This window comes from Brassica rapa, chromosome A06 (assembly GCF_000309985.2).
Source record: "Brassica rapa cultivar Chiifu-401-42 chromosome A06, CAAS_Brap_v3.01, whole genome shotgun sequence".
Lineage (NCBI taxonomy): Eukaryota > Viridiplantae > Streptophyta > Magnoliopsida > Brassicales > Brassicaceae > Brassica > Brassica rapa.
Genome location: NC_024800.2, coordinates 12,649,622 through 12,670,354, shown reverse-complemented (window position 1 = coordinate 12,670,354; position 20,733 = coordinate 12,649,622). Strand labels below are relative to the sequence as shown.

The 20,733-nt window shown below is 30.6% G+C and overlaps 1 protein-coding gene across 2 annotated transcripts; it reads left to right on the top strand.

The window, feature by feature from the left end:
* The first annotated feature begins 1,386 nt into the window (after positions 1 to 1,386).
* LOC103873656 (probable fatty acyl-CoA reductase 5) lies at positions 1,387 to 19,046 on the top strand. Of its 2 annotated transcripts, XM_033273240.1 has the most exons (11): positions 1,401 to 8,407; positions 8,793 to 8,896; positions 9,031 to 9,236; positions 9,309 to 9,409; positions 9,521 to 9,716; positions 9,807 to 9,968; positions 10,872 to 10,953; positions 11,082 to 11,351; positions 11,500 to 11,627; positions 11,704 to 11,778; positions 18,481 to 19,046. In XM_033273240.1, exons 1-11 carry the CDS (start codon positions 8,329 to 8,331, stop codon positions 18,509 to 18,511), a joined length of 1,434 nt encoding a protein of 477 aa, XP_033129131.1. In that variant the 5' UTR covers positions 1,401 to 8,328; the 3' UTR covers positions 18,512 to 19,046. The 2 variants fall into 2 exon arrangements, with proteins under 2 accessions (XP_033129132.1, XP_033129131.1); XM_033273241.1 differs by lacking the exons at positions 11,500 to 11,627; positions 11,704 to 11,778; positions 18,481 to 19,046 and having other exon boundaries at positions 1,387 to 8,407; positions 10,872 to 10,958; positions 11,082 to 11,345.
* The last annotated feature ends 1,687 nt before the right edge of the window (positions 19,047 to 20,733 follow it).

Genomic DNA, 20,733 nt, shown 5'->3' with positions numbered 1-20,733 from the left:
TATCTTCTAATAAATTTTAATTCAGCTATGAGATAGAATATCTTCTAATAAATTTTTAAAAATATTCTGGTTATAATATATACATAATTTTGGTAACTCAAATCTTGCTATATATATATTTAAATATTAAATGCATGATATTAGGAAAGAAGATATCTCGTCAATTGATTACAACTGGTTTTTGATAAAACAAATCCCACTATAAGGATTTAAATAGTTAATAATAAGGAAAGAATAATGAATTTTAACTTTAAAACCCCTAACTAAGTTTGTTTTGGGTAAAAACCTCCAAATTAAGTATTTAACCAAAAACTCCCTAAACTAATTTTATTTAATGAATTAAAATCTGATAGGTCATAATTACTATTACTACCAATAAATCTTTAGTTAGGGGTTTCTACACTAAGTAAACATAGTTGAGGAATTTTACCATTAAAATGAAAAAATATTCAAAATATTGTAATAGGAGGATAAATTTTCATAATACATTTTATAAATTAATGTATAAGCTTCTATAAATGACTTAGAACCTCTTATAATAATTTAAAACGTCTGATTTTTATAAATGTATTTATAATTTTATAAATGATTTATAAAGCATGCATTGAATTATTAGACATTAATAGTTATTATGATACTTTATATACAAATATAATTCTTTCTATACGAATATAAAATCATTATATCAATTCAAATAAACACTTTTGTTTATTATTTTATGTAATTTATAAATATATAAAAAAATGATCGCATTATTACTCTTTCATAGTTTCAACAATTAGTTACCATAAATAATTATTTCTAATATTATGTAGATTATTTGCAAAGTGGTAATTGAATTATCATTTTATTTTAGATATAATTATAATAAATAAAATTAAAAATCATCGGTCAATCAAATTATAACAATTTGAAGAGTTTATGATCAACACATAATAAAAAATCACTTATGTGACTTCTCAATAAATATATAGTAGGATTTATATTTTTATAAATAATTTATAACATTATATAAATAATTTTAAAATTCTGATAAATTTATTCTGTAAACAACGATAAATAATTTAAAAATCATATTAATAAACATGTTTGGATTTTGTAATATTTAAAATAGTTATTATATAATTATATTTGAATACAATTCATCAAGTAGAGTATAAAACTATTATAATTATCTTATATAAAAATTCGTTCATTATATTTTATAGTTTATAAATATTAAAAGTAAGAAATATAACATTATTAATCTTTCTATAATTTTGAGATTTAGTTGTCGTAAATTGTTATTTGTAATATTCTTTAGATTATATGGCAAGTGATGTTAAATGTTTTTAGACTTAACTTAATTTTTTAGATCTAATTTAAATAAATAAAAATTAAAAATAATCGACCAATCAAATTATAACAATTTTTTGAAACTTCACATATGAGCGACACGTCACCAGAGCGACACGTCACCAGACCTCACTAAAGTGACTTCTCTTTTAATATATAGGAGGATTAGTGGCATTATTTTTCCATTATAGACAAAAAAAAAATTGTCAGTCATTTTCTTTGATATAAAACACAGTAATTCAGTAAACTTCTGATGTTTATGCAAGATAACATTTTTCAAAAGATTACAATAAATATTATTGCAATCGTACACACACAAAAAATCATGCCGGTCTAAATAATTGGGTTAGGTAGCAATATTCACTTATTTTCTATGAGGGAAAGTTCAAGAGAGTAAGAGAACCTCCCCACAGTAAGAAGAATGAATGATACCTAAGCAAATAGGAATTAAGACTCCGAACTGATTGGAAAAAAGACCTTACCAACCGAAAGTGCATTAGGTGTAAGTTTGGTTTGATTTAACAAAGTCAGTTAGTTCGAACTTCAAACCGAACCAAACACATGTGTCCTCTTTTGAGCAGTATGTTCAGCCTTAATGTGCGTCCTTATTTGCAAACAGCTTTTCGGTTTCAGCTTCAAATCTCTTTTGTTTAAGACAATGTTATCGTTACAAATACTAAATGTTTTAATGAAGGCATAGAGAGTAAGAAGGTCGAGCAAATCATAAATTTTGAATCTGCTGATTTTTTTTGCGTCAAATAATAAATTACTATACCAAATTATTTGTTTATTTTAAATAAATTGCAAAAAAAAAATAAAAAAATTATCCTTGGGTTTCCTTTTCTAGTTTAGAAATTTGGATTTTCTTCATTCTAATGATTTTTAGTTGTTTTGGTATTTAGTACAAAACTAGTAATGGTATGTTTAGGAAAAGCTTAAAAGTTATGGTATTTAAATAGTTTCCCTTAAATATATAAAACATTTTCTGTAAAAGAGCATCTCCAAAAAACTCTCTATTATAGAGTCTTGCAAACTTTATATTTGAAGTTTCAAGGTGTTTTTTTCAAAAAGAAAAATTTCAAATTTAATTTCAAAATTGTTTATAATTTACACTATGCTCCTTATATTTATCATAATTAATATAAATCCATAAGAAATTTATAGATAACTAGTACATATATAAAATATTATAGTAATATTAATTAATAAAATTATATACTAAAATATAAAATTATAAATAGAAACATAAAATTAAATATTAAACTACAAGCAATATACCATATTATTACATAAAATTATTTTCCTAATGCTCCATTTTCGGTTACACAAAAATTGTTTGGACAATATTTTAGAAGTCTGGAGAAAATTTACTAGACTATTAGTATTGTTGTAATATTTAAATTTGCGTAATTATTATGTCTTCATGTATGTTCTTAAAAAAATTTCTATTAAGTTTCTTTTGTAATATCTTGTTGTCTAATTCTATTTTTAAATATTATAAATCTTAAATTTTTATTTTTTTTTAAATTATGTGTAAAATTTATAAAAATAATTTTGAAATATTTAAAATATACAAAAAATTTAAAGATTAAAATTATGAAAGAAAATACTTTAGAATCATAAATGTAAGGTATAATTAATTATAAGGACCAAGATGCAAATAAAAAGATGAAACTTCAAATTTAGAGGTTTGAGTAGTGAAACTTCAAATTTAGAGTTTTGAGTAATGAAGTTTTGAAGTTTTAAAGTTTTTTTTAAGGCAAAAAACTCTATATTTGAAGTTATAAAGTTTCTTCTGGAGATCCTCTAGCTACGTATCAAATCAAAATTGTGTGTGCACTTTCGGCTTTCTTTTGAACTAAACTGACACGCTTAATATAAAAACATTCTTGTGTTGTTAATATTTCTGGTGTGATTTTGTATTATGCCTTTTTGGAATTGCATTTGAGTGGTCCCGTGCTTCATAGGTTTTATTGAGAACAAGTCAAATGATTTAGATTTGATATATGATATAAGTTTACTTACATACAAAACGAGGGAAACTAAATTTTAAATTATATGTAAAAACAAATACTTTCTCTCTATTAAACTTTTTTCCAAACTTTTTCTTTATCGAAAACTTTTCCAACGCTTTTTCAGTTTTTTTCGTTCTTGAATCTGTCTTTTCTGATAGCTGTGAGTTCTCCGCCATGTTCTTTTTTCTTTTCTTAGATGAATCTTTCATTTGTAGCAAGTAGTTGTTTTTTTATGGATTAGATAACAAATCTGGTGTCTTTGGCGGTTTTTCTTTTTTTTGGTGGTGTTTCATCGCGGTCACTCTTGCATGCTTGAAATTGTTGAGGACTAAGTTCACCTTATTTCTTCAAGTGTTACGTTGACTTTTTCTCCGCATGAGTCCACTTATTATTATTTTTTTTTTTTTGATCAAAAGTCCACTTATTTTCTGTCTAGTTACTCCAGTGAAGGGTGGATGCAGTAAGCCGTACAACACCTATACAACTTGCCTCTTATATATAATATTATCCTATTGTCCCCACATTCAACCGGTGAAACCTACTATAAAAAACAATTACATAAATAATTAATTAATGTAATAAGTAAAATATGTGGGCATGTTGTATTCACTCTCACCTTTCAAGATAATTAGATAGTTTTGAGGAAAATGAATATATCTCATCTTACATTTGTATGTACGACACCACCGTTTTTAATTGCCGAGAAGTTTTGTGGTAAAGAAGATAGATTAGAAATCATGTGCTGTTATGTTATCAACTCCACCTCCGATCACTCTGTCACCATATATTCTTCTCCACTACCGTTGCAACCCGCCTTTTCCTCATATCCTCTCACCATCGCCGCACTGAAATCAACGTACTTCTGAAATTACGTAATTGCGATTGATGAGAAATTGGGTGAAGAAGCGACATTGACATCAACGAAGACGAGAGAGATGACAAAGTCGCGGAAGGCGACTATGAAATTGCAGAATCATGGTTGATGAAGACGAGGAAGGAGATACTTATATATTGTGTACATATTTTTTTTGAGGTTACTATACTATTTATGATAAAGTCTACTCTTATACACATATTTCTATACTATATTTATGAAATATAACAGTCTTTTATGCTCTTTAAATTCAACATTTCTCTTATTGACGCGTTCATATTAATGTACTATGTTATTTATAATGATAATGTTACTAATGTGAAACAATTTGTATTATGTTTGTTCTATTCATGTTATGTAATGCATATATTAATTTATCACTCTATTTGACGATTAATAAAGAGTGTTATGTTTTGTTCACCAATATTTTTTATATTATGTATTTTGTTCCATTCTATTTGAGTTTAGGGTTTATATTTGAGTTTAGGATTTAGTGATTAGAATTTAGAGTTTAGTATTTGAAAGGTGAGGGTTGAGTTTTGGGTTTAGTGATAACAATTTAGGGTTTAGTATTTAAAAGTTGGGTCCGGGTCAGTCCTTCTATACTAGTTATAACGGTGCCATACTATGTCGTGTAGGTTGAGAAAATTGATTGCATATTATATAAATTCTGTTTTGAGTTTATAGTTCAGTTATTTGGGTTTAAATTTAGTAATTAGAGGGTTTGTCTAGGGTTTAATATTTAAGTGGGTGGGTAGGGTTTAATATGTATGTTCCATACTATGGTTGATAAATTTTGAATATATTGTAAAACAGTTATAGATTATATTTGGTTTATAGTTTATTGATTTGGGTATATATTTACCAATTAGGAGTTTGGGTGTAGTATTTAGCGGTTGTAGGATGGTTTAATATGTAAAAGTAAGAGGCTAGGTTGAGGTCCTGTACTACTTCACCAATATGGAATAGAACACTCGTAACTTTTCAAACCAAGAATGTGCATTCATGGTTGCTTCCAGGATAACTTAGTAATTAAGGGTTTGTCTTGGCACGTAGTATACGTAAGCGGATGTGCAAGGTTTAATATTTGCGGTCCATACTATCAATGATACATTAAAAATAATATAGGGAAACATTTATAAATTATATTTGAGTTTATATTTATTTTTTTTGTCGAATATTTGAGTTTATATTTTACTGCTTAGGTTTTAGCTTTAATAATTAGGGATCGGAATATTCTATTTAGCTAATATAGGAGGGGTTAATATGTAGGGATTAAATGTCAGGTTTGTGTCCTATACTATTTCCTCAAAATGGAATATAGCACCAGCAAACTTTCAAACCATGGGAATGTGCATTTCTGGTTGTTTGAGAAATAATCAATCTGATCTCACATAGCATAAAAACATGATATTCCTGATATAAGATGAAAACATCCTTTTAATTTTCATTATCCACCGACTTCATTTCAGTTTGCACATTATTCAATCATTTATATCTTTATTTAAGGGAACCACATTACTAGCCCAATTTAAAACCGTAACTGTAAAAAACACAAGTTACGTGGATATCTTTTATATCTCTCATTCTCAACAGTTTTCTATTAAAAGTGTTCACACCTTAAAGTGTTGATGTTCTCTCTTGTTCTTTACCGGTGACTTGCAATCAAAGAAGATATACCGGATAAATTGAAGCATTTAATTATGTCAACATCAATGTCATCCACTTAATTTTCATTTGAATTTGGTCATTTGGCAAATTCTCTCTTTTTATTTCTTCGGGTGTAATTTTTTACCTTTGACAGTTATTCTACTAGAAATAAAACTAAACGATTTAAAAATAATAGCCTTTTATAAAAAAAAACATTAATAAAATGGAGCACTAAATTTGGTTACACGCCCCGTAATTTTTCGAAGTTGGATCACAGCCACGAAATATGCAACTGGAGTATCGATTTGATAAATCAAGTTATCAAACGGGCCATCAATCTTACATCACCTAGGCGAAGGAATAAATAAGAACATGTTCTTTAGTCCATACAAACACACACACACACACACACACATATATATATATATCATACTTCTAACGTGTAACCTTTTAGTTCTTGTAGTGTTTATTGTTAGATATTGGCCTATATTGTTGACCTAATAATATCTACTATTTGCAGATCTACCTACATTCATTAGAATATTACAATAAAATATGCTTTTCGATTTTATGCAAGTAAACAATAAATACACATCCCCAGCTTCTAAGAATGTAGGTGAAATCTTCAAAACAAATGTGAGTGAGTGTATTCCGTGAGGTAATATTTAATACGTTCATATTTATATGGGAAGATGACTATTTCGTACCTGATAAATCGAAATATATTTAATTTTTACATCAATTATATCATCATGCAAATATATGTCTACACTTTTAAAAAACTCAGATATTATACATTTTGTTTAATTTTTGACAAAATCATACACTACTAGTCGTCATATGAAATATCATATCATCTAATTTTGTTGATCTAGATGCTACACCAACTATCTTTGATGACAAGAATTCTACATATATAATAACTTTACTTTTATTATAAACAAAATAATCATTTAATAATTAGTTTATAGAAAATGTAGTTGTTTAATTATTTAATAAAATTAACCAAAATTGTTTAAAAATAAAAAAAATTCTCATGTAAGAGAAGTATTCATATACTGTTTCAATTATATTGATTATTCTCGTGTAATCTTGATTATGTGTCAATAATTGTGTTCCTAAAAAATTGAAAATTTATAATATTTTCTATCATTTTGTAAAACTTGTTATTACAAAATTATTTGCATGACTACACAACAATCTATAAAAACACATATCCAAAATTAACCTAGATTAATAGAAGAAATAAACGATAGGACTGAAACATTGTAATAAATATTTCTCTTATATGAGATAAGTTTATTATTTTAATCAATTAATTGATGTAGTATCCATATCAGTAAAATTAGATGATGTGATAGAAGATGTAGTAATTGGTTTATGATTTCACAAAAAAAAAAAAATATATGACATTTGAACTTTTCGAAGTGTAAATATGTATTTGCGCAAAGATATAATAATACTTAGATTGAATATATCGAGATATGTTTGGTATGAAGTGGTTCTTTTCTCTATTTCTGTAAATTAATTAAGTAGATGTAAAAAAAATATATATATATATATATATATCATTTACATATTTAATTTAAAATGTTCTTATATTTTTGAAGACTTAAGAAAACAACGAACTTTAAACGCTTTTATTTTTTAAAAGGACTATAAAATGTTTTTAGTTCGTATAAAGTAACTGACTAACGAGTAAATAATCTTAAGGTACAAGTAATTAGTTTCTTATGTACTAAAACAAATACACTGTGTTCCTTTTCAAACAAGTTTTTTTGTTAATTAATATTGGAAATTCTTCCAGATTCAAAATCAGCTCTTATAAAGTTTGATTTAAGATATAGTTATACTAAATAAAATCAAATTAAGGTACAAAGAAACCAATATCTTTACAGTACTATTAAGGGAATTAAATCACCAACGCTTTAGTAGTTAGTTTTCAAACAAGTTAACAAAAACTTTGATGAACCTTTGTTTCTCACAGTATACGACAAAAATGCAACAGTGTTTTTTCTTAAACTTTTAGTGAAAGCTAAACACCAGGCGGCTATCAATTTTTTTTGTCTGGAAGCTTCTTCTTAATTAACCCATCTATTTATCGGTTTTTGATGTAAGTATTTATTTCTATAAACTAAAACTAAATCCTTAGAATTGTTTGAACTAGTAATGCATTTTAGAACAAAACGAGACCTCACCCTACACTTCAGCAAAATTTGGCCAATTATCGTAAGTATAGGGAGTATATTGTATACTATGTTTTAATAAGGTTAAAGGACTTTGGACAATTTGGGGTTTTCTTATTTCTACATCTTAAATAGTTTTTAAATTTTAGAAAAGCAATGATAAGTGGAGGGCATTATTGTCTTTCTGATCGCGTACTGCTATAAATAATATTGCTCTCCAAAAGATTTCTGTCACAGACTTATTTGTCATTTCTTCTTACTCTCCCAAATGATGGAATTCAACTGTGTTCAATTTCTCCAAAACAAGACTATTCTTGTCACCGGCGCTACCGGTTTCCTTGCCAAAGGTATGTTTCTTTAATTTTTATGTTTGCTTATGGTTAATTCTAATCAACTTCGTCTAAGATACGTTGAGACTGACTAATGAATTTGCTTGAAGTTTGGAGAAAAAATAAAATCAGGATTGGCACATATTAATTTCCTTCAAAATCTCGATTAAATTTTAATCGTTTTTCTTTGAAAAAAAAATCTTTACTATATATATATATAACACTTAGTAGAAGTATCATGCTATCCGTATATTTAATGTGCATTTAGTTTATATATATAACCATTTCAGGTAGTATTCATATATGAAATGGAGTAACTCACTATTTTTTTCTCTTTTGCTGTAAATGTTATGGAGTAGCTCACTATTATCACCTGACACATAATTACATTAACTTTTATTAGTTTTTGTCGAGAAAATTCTGAGAGTACAGCCAAATGTGAAAAAGCTGTACCTTGTGGTGAGGGCATCCGACAGTGAAGCTGCGATGAAACGCTTACGAGCAGAGGTGATATATTAAGAAAACCTAACTCATTACATAATATATATGTGAACGAACAAATATTCGTATATGAAAGGAGTGGGTTCATTTCTTGATGTTTATTAGTCCGATTTGTTTCATGATATATACATACATAACAGGTGTTTGAGAAAGATCTTTTCAAGGTGTTGAGAGAGAATATTGGCGAAGAGAATTTGAATACATTGTTCTCTGAAAAAGTTGTCCCGGTAGCAGGTGATATTTCGACCGATTGTTTTGGCGTGAAAGACTCTAATCTCAGAGAACGTATGCAAAAAGAAATTGATATTGTTGTAAATGTCGCAGCCACAACAAACTTTGACGAAAGGTACTAGCTACAAGACATTTATACTTTTTAAATCAGACTAAAATTGTGTCATTAATGTTGCATATGAAAAAGATATGACGTTGGGCTTGGAATCAACACATTTGGAGCTCTCAATGTCCTTAACTTCGCCAAAAAATGTGTTAAAGCACAATTGCTTCTCCATGTCTCAACGGGTGAGTGTTTTACGTACGTTTTTATTCATCTAGTTTCCTTTAAGGAAATTATTTCAATGTTTATTTCTGTGATATGTTTTCTGAAACTTATAGTCGTGTATGTTTCTTTAGCTTATGTTTGTGGAGAAAAGTCTGGTCTCCTACGTGAAAAGCCATTCGCAATGGAAGAGATTCGTAACGAAGCTGGTCATCAATTGGATATAAACTTTGAAATGGAACTGATGAAGAAAAGATTAAAAGAGCTCCATGACCAAGATTGTTCAGATGAAGACATTACTCTCTCCATGAAGGAACTCGGAATGGAAAGGTGAGTGTTGTTGATGATTAAAAAGTCCTTTGTAATTACTTATCAGATTTGATCGATGAGTTATAATTTCGTAAGTATGTTGATTACTAGGGCAAAGCTCCATGGATGGCCAAACACATATGTTTTCACCAAATCAATGGGAGAGATGCTTATTGGTAACCATAGAGAAAGTCTTCCTCTTGTCATCATCCGTCCCACGATGATCACCAGCACTCTTTCTGAACCATTTCCTGGTTGGATCGAAGGGTTAAGGTAACTTTATTATTCATTGGGAATCTGAATTTTGATTCTAGAAGATAAAACCAACATGCCGTTGGTCCATAACAGACCTTCTAACCAGACCCAAAAATCCGAACCGACCTGAAAAATCAAAGCAAAACTATATAGATACATATATGGGTACAAAACTTTCAACGATAAGAATTGATCTACACCCAACCTGAAATTTATAATGCATAAGACTGTAACTACAGTCGTAGTGTAATTTTATTTGAAAATTTCAGTTTTGTAATATTTATAGGCACTATGAAACTTGGATATAGTAAAGGTGGGATTACTTCAGGGGTTAAAATTGCATTTGTAATTATTTAAGGATCTAAAATTATACTCAATCCATTTCCAATGTATGTTTTAGAATTTTCACACAAGTTAAGAAAAATGTCATTAAATGTATTATTTTTTGTAATAGCTATTTCTCATACTTTCTATCCAATCAAAATTCAGTAAATACAATTGATGTGAAATATGTACTTTTTCAAACAATTGTTTTTCTAAAATATGGATTATATAGAAACAGATGGAGTATTTTTTTTAGATTCATGGAATAAAGAGCATATTATCAAATTTCCGGTTAATTTGGTTAATTGTGTTGGGTATAGTTTCGAGATTAGATGAAAAGAAAGAAAAAAACTGAAATCGAATGAAATCGAGAAGATTTTGGTTTTTATTGGTATCAAACATTTGGATGAGAACCGATCCAGACAAGACTGACCTACTTATATGGATCAAAAATTCATCCACCCGAAAGGCCCGGACCCAATAAGAATCTATCTACCCAAACCCGACCCTCAGGCCTACCAATCAGCATGTTTAGAATTTTTATCTTTGTGTATTACAATTATTCACATTATTAAATAGTATAGTATTTGAATGTAGAACTGTAGACAGCGTGATTGTTGCATACGGAAAGGGAGTGCTCAAGTGTTTTCTTGTCGATGTGAACTCAGTCTGCGATATGGTAAGGTCACTAACTAGACATGTCCCTAAATATTTATCTATTCAAATTTTTATATTTTAAAAAATGAGATCAAGATAGCTCCAGATTTTGATGTAAATGTGATGTAATATGGAAAACGTTGTCGACAGATACCAGTGGATATGGTGGCAAACGCGATGATCACGGCTACAGCTACACATGCTGGAGGTTCAGGGGTTCACATGGTGTACCATGTTGGTTCATCACACCAGAACCCAGTGACATTTGGAGAAATTCATGAGATTTCCGTTCGTTACTTTACTAAAAGCCCTTTGCGTAGTCGCAATGGCTCGCTCATTGCCGTCTCAAAAGTGAGGCTTATATCAACCATGGCTTTGTTCAGCCTGTACATGACCCTACGTTTCAAACTACCTTTACAGGTACTAATATCTTATGGTTTTAAAACTACATTATGAAACATTAACATATTGTTTTAAGTTTCGAGATATGATTAGATTTTATAAAGACATTGTTTTCTTCATAGTTTTGATGTATAGTTAATCTTTCTGTCTTTTCTTTCAAAATCAGTTGTTGAAATTAATTGACATAATATATCCTTGGAGAAGCGGAGATAAATACGGAGACAAGAACCGCAAAATCAATATGGTGATGAGATTGGTAGAGCTTTACGAGCCTTACGTACTCTTCAAGGGCATGTACGAATTGTGTTGTAACGTATATCGCTATTTTGAAATGTTCTATTTTAAATTTATTACACAATACTTTTTTCAGATTCGACGATAGGAATACTAAGAGCTTATGCGCCAATCAAAAAGAAGATGAGACAAAAACTTCAAAGGGATCGATAAGTGTACATATTCCTGGCCTCATCACACACGTACTTAAGAAATAAAAACAACAAACGCAGTTTATTGATGAAATCTGCATGAATCACCAATAAAACAGCAACTCATGATGGAAAAGTATTATTTATTTGTAACACAGACGTAATTCTTTTGAATTAAAATTTATCTTCTGTTTTTCTTGCAATGGAATAAGTGTGCTACTTATTTGACAATACTGCTCTCGTAATTCCAATAAGTATGATATTATCATTTTCTGTCAACAAATATGATATTATCAATAACGTATATATTATTATTGTGTTATAATTTTATTGTTTGTTGTTTTGACTAAATGTTAGTTTTCTTTAAAAAATACCTTACACGATTTTAATCATAATCTAAAAATTTAAAGTTTCTCTAGCCTGCTACCTGAGCATCATTAGTAATAGGTTTCTTTATCAACTATTTTCTAATTCAATATATTAGTATTTTAAAGTAAAGTAACTACATAATTAAAAATTAATGTGTTAAAATACGTGGTGTTGACATCCGTAGAATTATTCTTCAAACAAAAATGAAAAGTCTTTTTCATTTCTTACTTTCTCTTTCATCGAACATTCTTTTTGTTTCCAATTTTTATAGAGTTGATTTCTCTATGAGACACATTTTTCTTTTTTTGACACTTTAAGATATAATGTGCTGGAGGCACACTTTTACGGTGTACGAGATATTTTTTTGACTCATATGCCCTTTGCTCAACGATGGAAGAGAGTGATATAATTGTTTTAGTTAAACATCTGAAAAGTCAATTTGTTATCTAGTTAGAAAAAGTAACTTGCAGATGTTACTAAAGTACGTGTATATAAAAAAGTGTCCACCATTTTATTTTTTATTTTTATACTATCATTGTTTTTTTTATTTTGCTTTTTGTTTTCTTTTACTCTTATCTCAAAATTTAAAATATATTAAATTAAATATAATTAACATAATAAATTATACATAAGATTCTTTACTTTTAACATCTATTTCATAATATATATAAATTTATATAAAATGTTGGACATGGATTATATAAACATTTATATAAAAACATTTATATGTGTGGACATGGACACAAACCTAAATTTTTTAAAAGCAGACGTTCTCGATCATAAAAAAAGTTGTGGATAAAGAATGGTGGACAAAGATCTCAATAAATATGATAAATGTAGGATATATAATTTGTTGTATAGAACGAAGAACTCAAAAATTGTAAACATGATAATTTATTGTTGTGGACAGAGAGACGTGACTAAATATTATTGCTAAATTAATCAAGTTAAAAGAAAAAAGTTGAGTCTTCAGTGTTAATGACTAAGATATTGCTATTTAATGAGTTTTAGCAATTGTTCTTGCTATTGGATGCAAAATATTTATTTAATTGCATTTGACAGGATCTGAACTGTACAAATTGAAAATCTGGGACTAAATCGAGAGGACTTCTCTTTACATTTTAAGAACTTTGGGGTAAACGCATGAATACCCAAAAGGTGAGGGACCACAAATGCAAAACTGTGAAATTTCACCATTGTTGCTCTAGAGCTTTTGGATCGATGGTGGCCGTTGTTGATGAGATCGCCATAGTTCGGACTTGAGCTTGACTACACAAGGAAGAAGGAGCCACACGGAAACACAACAACTAATTGTCACATGGAAGAAGAGGACTGATGTGAAACTGCCGAGGTGTTGAAGAAGCTTGAGGACAATATTGTGAGCTGAGATGGAACTCATGGAACTCCTCCACATCAACACTGCAGTTGATGTTGCTCGTGCTTCCGGCGACCAGAGTTTGCGGTGGTGGTGGTCCGGTGCCGCTCTCCACCGTAACTTTTACCGAATCGAAAAAATTCATTTCTTCGTAGCGGCTTTCTCTTTACCTTACATGAAAGGAAAATCAACTATCATCATCACCATCATCATGTTGTTCAGGACATTAACCAGACACCAGTTCCAATGATTCATGTTCTGCAACTAGAGGGAGAGGAATACATGAAATAGTCACAATTAGGGTTAGAGAATTGGGAAAGTGGCTTGGAAATCGAAATTGGGGATATAGGAGAGAGATTAAAGTATTTTGCTTTTCTTTAATTGTTTCATTTTTTATCTAGTTACAAAGTCAGTTACGTTTGCGTGCTTTTAGAGAGAGAAAGTAGATCTATAATCGGGTCCGGTGACCGGCCGGTGCGTGAGCGTGCGTGCATTCACCGGAGCCCCTTAAGCCACCGTTAAAGCCTTCGATTTTCGCTTCGCTCTCGTCCCCTCTCTCCTCCGCCTTGCCTGAGCTCTGTAACAAGGCCGCCCATGACGGATCTGTCTCTGGCGTAAAGGCGCGGTCGTGTTGAGAAAGGCGCGGTGAAGCTCATTGTGCGGCTATTTGGTTTTGTCTCCGGGAGGCGGAGGCTCCTCCAGCTCCATCGACGCCGGTTCCTGTCCCCGAGAGGTGGAGGCTTCGTTAGCTCTGCCATCGTCGGTCTAGATCACGGGGGGTGAAAGCGTTCCATGCCTTGCCTCGCCGACGGTTGGTTCCCTAGTTCCGTTTTAGGGTTTAGTCTGTTCTTTCGTTTTAGTTTTTCGCTTTTGGTTTGGTTTGGATTGGTGGAGACGACGTCGGAGGACGATCGAAGCTCGACCATGGTTAACGGTGATGGTTCGCGTGAAGTCTTCCTCTCGATGCTTGCGATGAATGGTGAAGGATGAGATCTCGAACAGTCGATTGATGCTCTCTAAAATTGGGTTCACTTGAGTTGAAAATGTTTGCGGTGGTGATGGTGTGGAGTCAGTTAGCTCCGGTGGATCCGGGTGAATCGACGGTTGGTTCCCGCTGTTGTTTCGAAGCGAGGGCGACATCGGAGCCGCAGCGTTTGTCCGCGCGGCGGCGGAGCCTCGTGTGTCCTAGGGTTTTTGTAGTTGGGCCTTGGACCCAGAATTTTATTGTTTTTAGCCCATTTTCATGGGCTTCTGTATGTTGTACTGTGGGGTTTTTAGGCCCGTTAATCAAATATCTATTGACGGAAAAAAAAAACAAAGTCAGTTTCGTTTGGAAAAAGAATAAATTAGGAATTTGTAGTTGAATATTCCTTTAGTTGAGGACAAAAAGGACAATTCGCAAGGATCAAATGTGTGTCATGCAAGAAGTGTTTGATTGTGTAATTGAAAAGTGAAAATGTGTTCTAGAAAGTAAATTTTTCATTTTTATATTAGTTTATTTTTCTTTAGATACCTTGGTAAAAAATGTCCACTGCTCGAGTTACAAAAAAACTTCAGCAGAGACTCTAAAGTCGAGTTTTCTTGCAGACGCCGTCGAAGTAGATCTCACTCGCTCCGGTACGGACGGCGCGTGAGCGCAAGATCCGGCACCGGAGGCTCCTCCTCTTCTCTTGTCTCTTCGTTTTCCCTTTGCTTCACCGGTGTTCTCTTCACTCTCCCTGCCTTGTCATCGCTCTGCTTCTGGAGGCCCGTCGTGTTCGTCTCTGCTGCAGGGGAGCTCCGGGTTCAGCGTGGTATGCCAGGTGGTTGGAGTCTAGACGCAGAGAGGGTGTGGTTTCGTCTGGTGAGGTCGGATTTTAGGGTTTGGCAGGAAGCCCCTTTGCTTCTTGTAGGGTCGATTGCGCGTGGAGGAGGTTCGGCTGTCTCATCTGTTCTGTTCCGGTTGGTAGCCTCCGTGCTTCCTCACTCCGAGCGGTGGATGAGAGGCGTATAGCAGCAAATCGTTGACTCTACCTTGGCGTCTTGGATTTCCGTGGTTTGCGTTGCTACTGCCTTAAGAACTCTGGAGGTTCCCTTTAACTCAGAGACTCGCTTAGCTCAGGCTGCTGGCGTGTGTTGGAGCCCGCGGTGTTGGCGTGTGGAGCAGGCAGCGTTGCGGTGTCGAAGGTGGTCGTCTATGGCCTCTTTGATGCGGTTCTGCTTACTCCTTCTTGATTTCCTTCCTCTTCCTGGTGAGTTGTTCATGTACTCCGGGGGAGTTATGTCGACGTATCTCTCTGGTGGTGTTGCTCCGATTCGTATTGGTGTGGTTGGTATCGTCCCACCGATCCTTCCTTCTTACAAGATAAAGCTTTCCTTTCTCCTGTTCTTGGAGAAGGCGGTTGACGAGGCTTCTGTTGGCTTCTTCTGTCTGAGGAGTCTGCGTATCCTCGGTGGATCTTCCGGCTTTGTGACATATCCCAGGGCCGTGCATCTTATTCGATCATGGCAATGTTACATCGCATTCGCTTTTGCAGGTTATGGAGCAGCGTTCAGGTTTTAATTCATTGCGGTCCGTCCGTACCCGCTTTGTCTTTGTTTGATTTGGGTTTGTGGACTTTGGTCTCCTCTCCCCGTCTGTTTGTTGCGGTAGGAGGCTGTGCAGTCAGGCGGGAGCGATTGTCAAAGCTTGATTTTCTCTGAAAAGTACGAAGTCGAGGTCTCTGCGTTTTGGTGGGGTCATGGCGTTCTGCTTTCAGGTTAGCAGGAGGATCTTCAAGTGGTGGGACTCTGTGTGACCAGGAGTGGCCCGTGGTTTATCACGGTTTGAAGTAGCATTGCTTGTATTTTTATTGTTGTGCTCCTCGCTTCGAAGTTTGGTGGGGAACTTTTTCTAGTTCCAGTATCTTTGTTGTTTCAGCTCTTTTCAGAGAGTTGGGTTCGGTGGTGCGTCTGGCGCCAGATCTGAGATCGGGGATCTCTTGACGGTGCGGTGCAGCCGCTTGGTGCGGGGCAGGCGCTTTCGCTGACGACATTACTGTACTTTCTTCAATTCTAGTTTTGAGTCTGTTCTTCTTTGTGCAAGATTTGAGTTGTGTTTGGGTTCTTCGTCAAGAGACCAGGAGTTCTCCTTTTCCCATCTCCAATTCGTCTCCACCTTGCTTTCGTCGTCGTTTTGGCTTCCATGGTGTAGTCCTGCTGCCTTGATACTGTCTGGATTATGGGTTTGGACTTTAAGGCCATTATGCAGCAACGGGTGAAGATAATTGTTTGGATTTTCTTGTTGGTTGATTCCTTATAATTGTGGAGTTTGCTAGGTGGGCAAATGTCTTCGCTAGTGTGATTTTATCTTCTCAGAACTGGTTTCTATACGGGCTCTTCTATGGTTTTTGAAGTTCAGGCGGTTAATCTTGTTGCAGCTTTGATTGGGCTGTTGTTTCCAGGGATATATAGTTGTTCCGCTGGCTTAGTTTCCGGGGATGTACGGTTGTTCCGCCGGCTGTGGTTCCCTTTCATGGGTTCTTGTAAAACGATGTTTTACGACTAATATAATTTTAGACGGAAAAAAAAAATGTCCACTGCAGGTGGACCAAATATATCTCCATCTCGCATTTTTATGCGTTTCAACCAAGGCAAGTTGCCGCAGCTGTTCCATCTCGAAATCATTGCTTTCACTCATTTTTAACACATCCCCTCCATGTATTGTGGTTGATTATGGAAATTATTTAAATTTTGGTGAACTAGTAAAAAATACATTTATTTAGTATATTTTTAGAATTATGAAAAGTATCTTTAGTAGATAATGATCCTCTATATATTAAAAGAGAAGTCACTTTAGTGAGGTCTGGTAACGTGTCACTCATAAGTGAAGTTTCAAAAAAAAAAATTATAATTTGATTGGTCGATTGTTTTTAATTTTTATTTATTTAAATTAGATCTAAAAATTTAAGGTAAGTCTAAAAATATTTAATATCACTTGCCATATAATCTAAATAATATTACAAATAACAATTTATGGCAACTAAATCTCGAAATTATAGAAACATTAATAATGTTATATTTATTACTTTTAATATTTATAAACTATAAAATATAATGAACGAATTTTTATATAAAACAATTATAATAGTTTTATACTCTACTTGATGAATTGTATTCGAATATAATTATATAATAACTATTTTAAATATTACAAAATCCAAACATGTTTATTAATATGATTTTTAAATTATTTATCGTTGTTTACAGAATAAATTTATCAGAATTTTAAAATTATTTATATAATGTTATAAATTATTTATAAAAATATAAATCGTACTATATATTGATTGAGAAGTCACATAAATGATTTTTTATTACGTGTTGATCATAAATGAATTCTTCAAATTGTTATAATTTGATTGACCGATGATTTTTAATTTTATTTATTATAATTATATCTAAAAGGAAAGGATAATTCAATTACCACTTTCCAAATAATCTACATAATATTAGAAATAATTATTTATGGTAACTAATTGTTGAAACTATGAAAGAATAATAATACGATCAATTTTTTATATATTTATAAATTACATAAAATAATAGACAAAAGTGTTTATTTGAATTGATATAATGATTTTATATTCGTATAGAAAGAATTATATTTGTATATAAAGTATCATAATAACTATTAATGTCTAATAATTCAATGCATGCTTTATAAATCATTTACAAAATTATAAATACATTTATAAAATCCGATGTTTTAAATTATTATAAGAGGTTCTAAGTCATTTATAGAAGCTTATACATTAATTTATAAAATGTATTTTGAAAATTTATCCTCCTACTACAATATTTTGATTTTTTTCATTTTAATGGAAAATTTCCTCAACTATGTTTACTTAGTGTAGAAACCCCTAAACTAAATATTTACTCGTAGTAATAGTAATTATGACCTATCAGAGTTTAATTAATTAAATAAAATTAGTTTAGGGGGGTTTTCGTTAAATACTTAGTTTGAGGGTTTTTACCCAAAACAAACTTAGTTGGGGGTTTTAACGTTAAAATTTCTTATTATTTCCTTATTATCTATTATTTAAATCCTTATAGTGGGATTTGTTCTATCAAAAATCAGTTGCAATCAACTGACGAGATATCTTTTTTTCTAATAGCATGCATTTAATATTTAAATATATATATATATATATATAACAAGATTTGAGTTACCAAAATTATGTATATATTATAACCAGAATATCTTTAAAAATTTATTAGAAAATATTCTATCTCATAGCTGAATTAAAATTTATCATAGGATATTCTATCTCGTAGCTTCTCTTGAAAACTAGGTCATTTAGAAATTTAAACTAATTTGCTATATAAATATCACACCACCCCCATTAGTTTCACGCATCTATTCTTTTAAGTTTTCACTAGATTTCCACCCGCACAACCGTGCAGATATATATTTCACATTTACATATATAGATATTTGTTTTACATAATTATTATATATTTTTAATGTTACTCACATATTTAAATGTTTGTATAATTATGCCAAATATAATAATTTTATAATTTTCATGCTGTAAATTAAAATCATCACATATATATGTTGCTTATTATATATTTGCCATATTGAATTTGCGTTTGATTACTAAACTAATTTTTTTAATGCATGAAACAACATATATGAAAACAATTTTATATTTAATTTATTATAATCATGATCCGTAATTCAAATCGCTAGATTTTTTTAGTAATTTTTAATGTTTATTAATTTTATTATAATAAATGACTGTATATTAAAAAGTTTAAGATAAGAGAAATTTTTATACATGTATTATATAATTTACTAATATTAACCCGTTCTACCAACATATTATATTTTTAGCATAAATATTTGATATTTATGAAAATAAAATATGTTAACTTATCAATTTAAAATAATTTTATCATATTTTGTTCAATATAACGATTTTATTTTAAAATGATATATATTATTATAAAATTGATAAAATAGGATATAATTTTATTCTTTTAGTAACATTTCATTTAAAAAAATAGTTGAAAATATTTATATTCAATTTATGACAATTAAGATCTTATAATCTTATTCAAGAGATTTGTTAGAATTTTAAATTTTTTTAAAAAAATTAAAAGATATAAAAGATATTATGATTAAAGTAGTTAAAAATATTATATATATTAGCATTAGTGATATACATTTAATAGAAAATTTAAATGATGGTCCAAATAAAAATATCACTCATCAAAAAATCATGATTTTTATTTTATTAGAAAACAAATTTGAAAAAAATTAAAATAGAAATTAATATTTATTTCTAACAAAATCATCGTAATAGAAATAAATTTTCGTTTATAAACCAAACCTATATTCAATTTTAATTTCTAATTATATTTTATGATAATTAAAATTAAAATTGACTATTTTTCGAAAGTAAATTTAAAAAGATTCTAAGAAGATTTTAAAAAGATTTTGTTAGAACATTTTAAATATATTCATTTGTATTTCAAATAAAAAGATAAAGATATTAAAAGATATAATAATGAACTTATGTAAAATATGATATTTTCTAGGAATGGTCCAAACTAAAAAAAAATCACACATGAAAAGAAGTCATGACTTCTGTTTTAATATATTAGATATGTTTTTGATCGTTATAATTTAAATTCTACTTTTGTGATCTTGCGCAGGTGTATGATAATCAATAAATAACTCATAGACGGGAACACCATTACTGGTAATTTTATGGGGGATTCTTCTTTTTCGTTTATTTTTGTTCTCTTCATCTCCATGTTGTATCTCTATCTATATTTTTGCATCAGTAGTGATTCAACTAACAAAAAGAGACGATTCTGTTTATCCAGGAACTGCTTATCCCTTTCGAAAAAGATAAATTTTTTTTATAAAGTTAAATCACTTATCAAGAATATAATATAAGATATGTATGCTAATCAAGTGTAATTTATTTATTGTGCGTGATCCTCTTCGGTATGTCTGAGAGTCAAAGGTAATCTCAAAGCTTTTTAAAAACTTTGAAACTCATTGACGTTGTCCTATCAATTATATAATTTGTTATCTTTTGGGGATTGTTTACATCTTTAAAGATTTTTGTTAGAAATACCTCTTTTATGACTCAAGGCTTAGAGAAGGAAACCATAAATCATCTCTGTTGTTACAATGAAACCAATGATAATAAATCTCAGGTAATTCAAATCTCTCTTTTATATTTCATGGCTGATT